This window comes from Dendrobium catenatum, unplaced genomic scaffold (assembly GCF_001605985.2).
Source record: "Dendrobium catenatum unplaced genomic scaffold, ASM160598v2 fragScaff_scaffold_518, whole genome shotgun sequence".
NCBI lineage: Eukaryota > Viridiplantae > Streptophyta > Magnoliopsida > Asparagales > Orchidaceae > Dendrobium > Dendrobium catenatum.
The window spans coordinates 69372-77929 of record NW_021318980.1 but is presented as its reverse complement, the minus strand read 5'-3'; the positions used below and the strand labels follow the sequence as shown (position 1 = coordinate 77929).

The window sequence follows — 8558 nt, the reverse complement described above, 5'->3', positions numbered from 1 at the left end:
TCATCACCACTAATAAAATTTTCTAAATAATTTTGTAAAATTACCACTAACAAATTTTAATAAAAAATTTAAAACACTAATATTATCACCAACACTGTTTTCAAATAAAACTTATTTAACATATTTTAATTTAAGTAACATACAACAAAAGCAAAAAAATAAAAATAAAATAAAATTATATATATATATATCTAAAATAAGAAAAATCATTAAAAAATACAATAAAAATTAAGTAAATTAATAGATTTTAAAAAATTAATCTAATTATTTGACAAGAGAAAATGAAAAGTAAATATTAGAACGAGAAAAGAGGACAAGGGTGGGCAATGTTATTCAATAAATAAAATTATTCTAAAAATTATCTTTAAAACATCATAGACAAAAATCTCATCTTAAAAAAAAAAAAAATTCTAATGAATTAAGGTGCCACTGATCTTACCAATGAAATATTGTGTTGGTAATGTTATATATATAATATTCTAAATTGCGTGCAGCCCAAAAACAAAAGGGAATAAACATATCTAAGAGAAAAAAAGGGTTACAGCGTTTAATACATTTTTATTTCAGATCAAATGTGTAAAATAAACGATGAAACAGATAATTATTTGTTAAAAAATACAATATATTTATATAATAATTATGACATTAATCAAACTAATATAAACGATGAGGAGCTAACTCCTGACGCATTTATTTTTCCCAGCAAGTATCTGCTTGCCAAATTTCTAAGGCTGAAAGGCTGTTACATAATTACTGTACGTGGAGATAATTAGGCTTTGAACATAATTATGTTAAGTATCCATACATAGCTAATTAGCTATAGTTCAGAACTACGAGTCGCACATATTTAATCACGTCTCTTAATTAATTAATCTCCTCCTCCTCATCCTCATCAAAACAATGTACTCCACAAGCAGCATGGCCATCACGACCAAAAGCCTTCACATGATCCTTCAGAGATCTCTTATGCTTAAAATCAGATCCACAAGTACAGTACCAAAGCTTCCCACAGTTCTTCTCATGGGTTCTCCAATCTCCTCTAACTGCGAAGGCCTTGCTGCACTTGCGGCACATAAAGGGCTTCAACCCATGCTTTCTTTTGTAGTGTGTTTGGAGAGTTCTGAAGTCCTTCAATGGCTTAGCTCGAGGATGATCTATATTGTTTCTGCAGCCTGGAGAGCAGCAGTAGCATGGAAGCTTCAACATTGCTGTGGGTTGGATTCCACGAAGGGATTGTCTGCCAGTTCTGTATTGTGAACCGTGACCCCACATGTGCATCTGTTGATATGATTTACAGGCAAAAATATATGTTTTTAGACAATTTATGTTGTGTATTTATTGGCTTTGTCAGGGTGATGTGAAGTCAATGAGCAAAATATGAAGCCATAAAAAATACTGTGCAAGATAACAAAGAATGATTCATATATATATGCATACAGCATGTACAATTAATATATTTCTAACGTGTAAATTTTGTTTGTGATGACTTTCTTTTTTATTCTTAAAGCAGTGTTTTAGTATCAAAATTTTAATTTTTTATCTAAAAATTTATTTTAAGAAGCAATAAGAAAGTCATCACAAACGAAGCCTGAGATTGTGTTGTTTCTATTCCTTCGGGTTCTCAATGACTTCCTTTTGGTGCATCTAGCTTTGTGGATTGTGTTATGGTCTTCTGTTTTGATGCCTATTACTCCCTATGTGGATCTCCTTCAAGTCCTCTCAAGATCCAAGAGATCATTTATTGAAAAGCCTCCTAAAGATTTCATTTCGATTGTCATTAAAACTATCTTAAATTTATGCTATTTTTCTTGCTAATGCGGAGATATATATACATCATTTAACTATACTTTTTATGTTTACAACTGTGAAACCCTTTAAACAAATTAAGCTAAACTACTCTTAAACATCAACGCAACTTTTGATATAATGATTGAAATTTCATTAAGAAACTTAAGTTTACAAATGTGAAACCCTTAAGTAAAAGAAGCTAACTTTTAAATATTAAAACATCTTTTGGTATAATGGTTGGAATTTCATTAAGAAACTAAAAAAACGTGCTCATTCTAGATAAATTTAGTGGATCGGAGACCTACTGTGAGGTTACACCAATATGACAAATTAAACCATGAGGCTCTTAAGTCAAAACATACAATATCTCGATAGTTAAAAGTTTGAATTGTTACAACAAATGTTGTTAAATTTTTTTGGTTATCTCCCAATGGAGGAGATTCAAAAGCCTTTACAAAGGATTACTTAAAAAATAATTTTCTGTAAGGTTATTTCTCATTAGACATATTGTATCAATGATTCTTTCATTTGTTTATTTAAATTGCCTCCTTTCAGTGTTAAAGTGGAATGAAGTGCTGCCTAAGTTTAGGTTTTTTATTGCATCTCAAAAATTTTTTTGGTTACCAATGATATCTTTTTTTTCTTTTGCTCCTATCTTTGATAGATAATCCTCTGATAATTGATAATGCTATGCTACTTTATCTCTTCCTTCAACTGCTCGTGTTTTGATGCAAGTAGATTTTATCTTAAGCTTGTTATAGAGATTTTAATTGACTACGAGCAAAATGCATGGTTATTAAAAATCGTTTGTATCTTGAAAACTAGCTATCCTTTTGCCCATTATAATGTTGTGGATCATGATATTTCTTTTTATTTTGGTCATCATGTTTCTTTTTTATTGATGTTGATAAATGGGCATTGTGTATACAATTGTTGATCTTATGGACCTCTCTCTGGCGGACGTATAAAGGATAAGATAGATTTAGGCTTCGTTTTGGATGACTTTTTTATTGCTTCGTAAAACAGCTTTTTAGTTTAAAAAATAAAATTTTTATACTACAAAAATCTATTTTAAGAAGCAGTATGTAAGAAAACTGTCCCAAATGAAGCCTGAGTAATCTCTTGGTCATAGGCTCAAAGCTTGGTGTCCTATTTTTGGTTTTGGCTAACCTTATGGTAATGTCATTATTGCAGATAGTTCTATTGGGATAACTATTCCTTCTACTTCATCGCATTGGCTTGACAAAAAATCTTGGAGGAGATGATCCCATTGCTGATGCGTTAGCAGTGGAATTGTTGTTGAAGTTTCTATAACAATGCATTTGCACATTTACAAGGGGGAGGGGAAGATGATTGAGTTGAAGGAACCTAAAAAAAAAAAATTGAGTGAATTTAATTATAAACTCACACATACTGTATATATTTGATCTTGAACTGAAGACATCTTAGTTGAAAGCCTAAGCTTCAAATCAATAGACTAAGGCTTCAATTGGGAAAACATTCTTACTGTTTTGCTTTTCCGATCATAATCATAATTTCTATTTGGTAATTACTTTTCACTGCTTTAAAAAAAAAATTGTACTAGCTAGGAAGCTTCTCTCTACAAAAGTTACTTTCTTTACGATAGCTTTACAAAGCAGTACAAAAACTATCCCAAATGAAATTTAAGATGGGCTGCATAACTTTTCCGACTTACTCAATAGTTCTATACTTAACTAGCATATTACTTATTTAGTGTCTAGTAATATTCCATAAATAGGAAAAATAAGAAGTCATAAGTTTAGAACTTATTGTGTAGTTAGAAAAAGAAACTAGGGAGGCATTTTTGTTAGGGAGAAAAATCTTATAAGAAATTCATCAAAAAAATGATACTTCTTTGTGTTCCTTCTTAAATAAGATGTTGTAAGAAATTACTAAAGAAAAATTAATGATGCCTTCGACTTCTTTTTAAAATTAAATCTTTTGTGATTGAGTCTAGATTAAAAAAAAATTAATAATAAAATAAAACCTACTAAACATATCTATCCTCGAACATGACTTGTTTTTGAAAGTTTCTAAATCTTAAAAGAAAAAAAAATCACATGATAATCTTATTTTTCAAGATAAAACACGATTTTGAACACACACAATTTAGTTATAATTTTTTAAAAGACAAAATTTTAAAAAGGAGCAGATTAATAATTAAAATTAGGTATAGGAGCAGAGTCAGACAATAATTTAAAATGGAGCAAAATAGGAATTTCATTTTACTTGTTTTAAGAAACCTAAAAAGAAATCACAATATGTTAAAACTGGAAAATAAATTTTAAATAAATTTAACTTATAAATAAAATATACTTTAATAAAAATTTATTGTTGGGTTATTCAGAAAAAGCAAATATTTAAATTTGTCATTTTATTTTAAATATTATATATTCTGTAATAAATTAAAAATTAAAGTGGATTAGATAATATATATATTTAAGTGCTGAGAGAAACTTAAGTAAATTTTTTTTATTTTAATAACTTTTTATGAATAATTTATATTTTTAGGTTAATTAAAAAAATTAATTTCATAATTTTAAATTTGAAAAAATAAAGAATATTAACTATTTTTTGAATTACTATAATCACTGAAGATTTAATGACAAGTAAAATGTGTAATTAAATCTTCAGGACATACTAATACTTCAAAAAATAGTAATTTATTCTTTATATTATTACTAAAATTTAAATTATATTATATTATTTATTTTAAATGTAACCTAAAAATACTACTATTATTCATAAAAGAATAATTTTTAAAAATAAAAATTTTTACTTAAGTTTCTTCTCTTAACGATGCCTTAAAGATTAAGAAAACTAAGCCAAACTTATTTTCAAATAATTACAAAATTTTCTTCATTGTATGATAATATTAAAATAAAGAGATTTAAATAAAATATTAAATTGCCGATTTTTTAGAAATCAAGCAAACAAAATTTTATGACAATAGCTATATTAAATATTAGTGTTTTATAATAAATTATTTTTAATTAAATTGATTTTCTTGAGAGAAATGAAAAATTATTTATTATTTCTATAATAAATAATAAATTATTAATTTTTTCGTATGAAAATAACATTATTTTTACTAAACTGATTTCCTTAAAAATCGAAAAATCAATTTTCTGTTTCTTTTATTTTCTGGTTTCAACAAATCGTGATTTAATTTTTTGGTTTCTTAAACCACATAAAATGAAATTTGGATTTTGCTCCTTTTTAAATTATCATATAATTCTGCTCATATACTTAATTTTAATTATTAATCTGCTCCTTTTTTAGAATTTTATCTATTAAAAATGAATGCAATAGAAAATACCTATAAAATTTTTCAATAAAGAAAAAAAGACCATTTCTCTGACTTTAAAAAGTTTCATTTTATTAAAAATTATAGTTGTGACAATAGTATCAACTCAGTTCTAAATCAGTAAACTTTAAGGAGACTTTTCTTTTTTCTTCCACACACGGCTAGCTGCCTAAAAAATAAGCAATGGCTTGATCGAAAATGATGAGAATGAACTATTCATTAGCTATTTTTCTTCTACCTGCTACTATATAGAAAGCAAGTATCACAAGAATATTCACTGCAACTTTTATTTTCATAAGAGATCTTGACTCTTGAGCAAGAGAGAGAGAGATCATGTAGTGCTGATACAGTGCAAAATACTAGGAAATAATTCTTTCCCTTAAAGATGCCAGACACAATCCAAAAGCAATCAGAGAAGAGGGGTCATTTTCAGAGCACTCACTGTAGCCCTAGAGATTGATGATCAAAAACGAGTACTTGAAAAGCAGTAAAAAGTAACATTATTGTTCTTGTGCTGTTCAACTCCATAAAAGGATAAATCCCTTCTTTAAGCCCAGTCTTGTCGATGTATTTTTATAATATTTTAAATTAAAATTATCATTAGTGGCAATTAACTTAGCAAAAATAAAAAATTTATTGTGCAAATCGTGAGTATCAAAACAAGTGAAATTAGCAGCTCAACATTCTAAAATAAAAAATGCTCTAAATTAGAAGATCTAAGGGGAGATATACTGTGGAGCAATATAATTATAAAAAAATTCAAAAAAAAAAAAAAAAGAACACAGAAGACAAAAAATAATAATTATAAGTACCTGATGCAATGAATATATGACTTTTTTTTGGTGTGAATATGTTTTTACTGGATTTTAATTGTTTGCTGGGTAAAACTTTACTCTGTGCAACTTACAGTTTCCAGATTTATTCCACTACTGATCATTCAAATCATTTAAAATCTATCTTATGAGCTCTACATAGTAAATTGAGCTTCATTTACACAGTATATAAAGTACAAGTAAATATATAAGTTGAATGTATAGTGATTTTGTGGGTGTGAGATGGATCAGAATTAAAAGCCTGGTCAAAATCTATACAGACTCGCCATGGATGTAGGAAAGATAAAATATAATTAATATCCAATTAATGAATAATTAATGCTAAGAAGAAAGGATTTACCTGCAAGTTATTGTATCTATTGAAAGTCTTGAAGCACACAGGGCAGGAGAACTGTGTTGGTCCAATTAGTATCTGAGAAGGAGTAGGGATCCAATATTGTCCTTTGTTAAGCTTCCCTATGAGGGTTTCGGGATACCTTAATAATAGAACTTCTGCTGTTTCATCAACTCCACTCTCTTCTCCTTGCTTCTCTCCTTCTTCTTGAGCTGAAGTTACTGTTGATGAGATGAGATCTGCAGCATTAGGACTTGGAAGTCCTATGTGAAGAGTCACAGTCGCAGACTCAACATCCTCTACTAAGTCCTGATCATTTAATAAGTTCACTACTGTGCTGCTCTTCTTCTCTTCATCTTTCTCATCCTTAAGAAGTGGAAGAGCTTCCATTACGGGAGGTGAGGATGGTGGAGATAGGTGGTTATTGATATCCATGGGGGCTAAAAGAGGGAGATAAGGAGCAGGAAGAGATGGGTATGAGGGGAGGAAGTGATAGTTGAAGTAAGCCATGGAGAAATTTGTGTATGGTTCTACCATGTTTGTACATGAGGGTGTTTTTGGAGAAGAGGGATCTGTTTAGGAAGGTAGGTCATTTTATAAGATAGAGGGTGTAGGGGAGGGAGAGAGATAGATTACCGGAAAGAAAGACCGCAGTTCTCATAGGGATCGTGAGATACATAACATCAACGCTTTTAACATCCTAAAATTTAATTTAAAATTTTTTTTTTCAGATTTTTCATAAAAGTTGTGGCCAATATTGAACATTTTATATGTTAATATTGCATGCTGAATATAATCAATTCATTTGGTGAGTGTAATAATCAAGTTCTCTCCAAAAATCTTAATTTGAAACTAATATTTTGAAAATTGGGCTGGATCGATCGATTTGACTTTGAACTAGTTAGGTTGCCATTTCAGTTAGGTTCAACGGTTGGACTTGATTAATTCGGCTTGATTTAGTTTGAACTACTAGTTTGAACCGAAAATCACTAGTTCAAATTATAACATTTGATATATTGTTGATATAAGATACAACGGTTGAAATTTTACCCTAAAAATAAAAAATATAAATTTACTTAATTTATAATAACATATATTAAAAATCCCACAACCTTATTTTCCTCCCAACCCCAATTTCTATCTCTAGTGGCCTCTCTCTTGCATGTGAAGAGCTAAAGAGGCAAAGACATTGCCTCCCCGTGGCAGTGGGTTGAGAGAAATGCTTCAATACAATAACTATGTGTTTCTTCATATTGTGGATTAACAAATACACCTAGAGTTTCCCCTTCTACTATGATTGATGGCGTCACATCTATTATATATTACTTTTGATGGTATGTCGTTAATTTTCAAAAAGTTTTATTTACTGAATAATGTGTTGAGTATTACCCCAAAAAGCTGGTCGATTGGGCAGAAGCACCTCTACTTGGATTCATTACATTATATGAGACAACATTGATGAGAGCACTTAACTTCTTACCATTCAAAATTTTACATAACGAGGAATGTATGATTGAATCTGATGGATACAAATATCAATATAATGTTAATAACATTGTATATGACTTTTAGATATTTTTATGAGCTTCATGTTTTCCACATATAGTGTCAAAATATTGCGTCCTAAAACATTCACAGCAGTAGAGATTTGCATAGTTTAGCGTCATAGCCTTGTACGAAGATCCAACACATAGATAAATAAAATAGAATGGCGCAACAATCATAAAAGACACCTAAATTTTATGTTGAAAATCCAAAAAGAGGAAAAAAAATCACGGGACTTTGCTCAATTGAAATGATTCCACTAATATTGGTGGTTGAATACAAATGATGCCCTTCCCCTAGGGAAGGTGTTGACTCAATATAATAAATATACATTGTATGGAGCACATTACATAGTTGAAGTTGGGAGGATCTGATAACATGAGAGCTGCTATCAAGAGAATGTTAGCATATTTATTTTTTTGGTAGGACCATAATTAGGCGATGGAGTTCAGAGGGATCTTAGTTGGACGATAAAGACCATAATAACATTAATCGATGGATGTAGGTGGTTGGAGGGACCAAAGTCAAAAGATGACGATGGTTGGAGATGTCATAATCGACATATGATGGTGGTCGGGGGAACCATAGTTGACGGGCGACAGTGAAGGAAAACATGTCAATCGTTGTTAGATGGAGGTCTGACGATGATGATCGGACATAGGTTTAGCAGCAGCAGTCGGCCTAGTGCCACAGATTCATTGGCAGTGGTGCCATGGTGGAGCTCTAAGAT

General features: G+C 29.8%; 1 protein-coding gene across 1 annotated transcript; it reads right to left on the bottom strand.

The window, feature by feature from the left end:
- Positions 1 to 604: 604 nt before the first annotated feature.
- Positions 605 to 6938, bottom strand: LOC110091924 (zinc finger protein WIP2). Its single transcript, XM_020816232.2, has 2 exons — positions 6290 to 6938; positions 605 to 1278 (listed from the first exon to the last, which is right to left on the bottom strand). Exons 1-2 carry the CDS (start codon positions 6818 to 6820, stop codon positions 865 to 867), a joined length of 945 nt encoding a protein of 314 aa, XP_020671891.1. The 5' UTR covers positions 6821 to 6938; the 3' UTR covers positions 605 to 864.
- Between the last annotated feature and the right edge of the window lie 1620 nt (positions 6939 to 8558).

What these genes read in the sequence shown, in the direction of transcription:
- LOC110091924 (XM_020816232.2), bottom strand. Translation starts at nt 6,820, where the DNA reads ATGGTAGAACCATACACAAATTTCTCCATGGCTTACTTCAACTATCAC. An exon ending in ATAGATACAATAACTTGCAG is followed by an intron (nt 1,279 to 6,289) that starts GTAAATCCTTTC and finishes TCATATCAACAG; the next exon opens with ATGCACATGTGGGGTCACGG.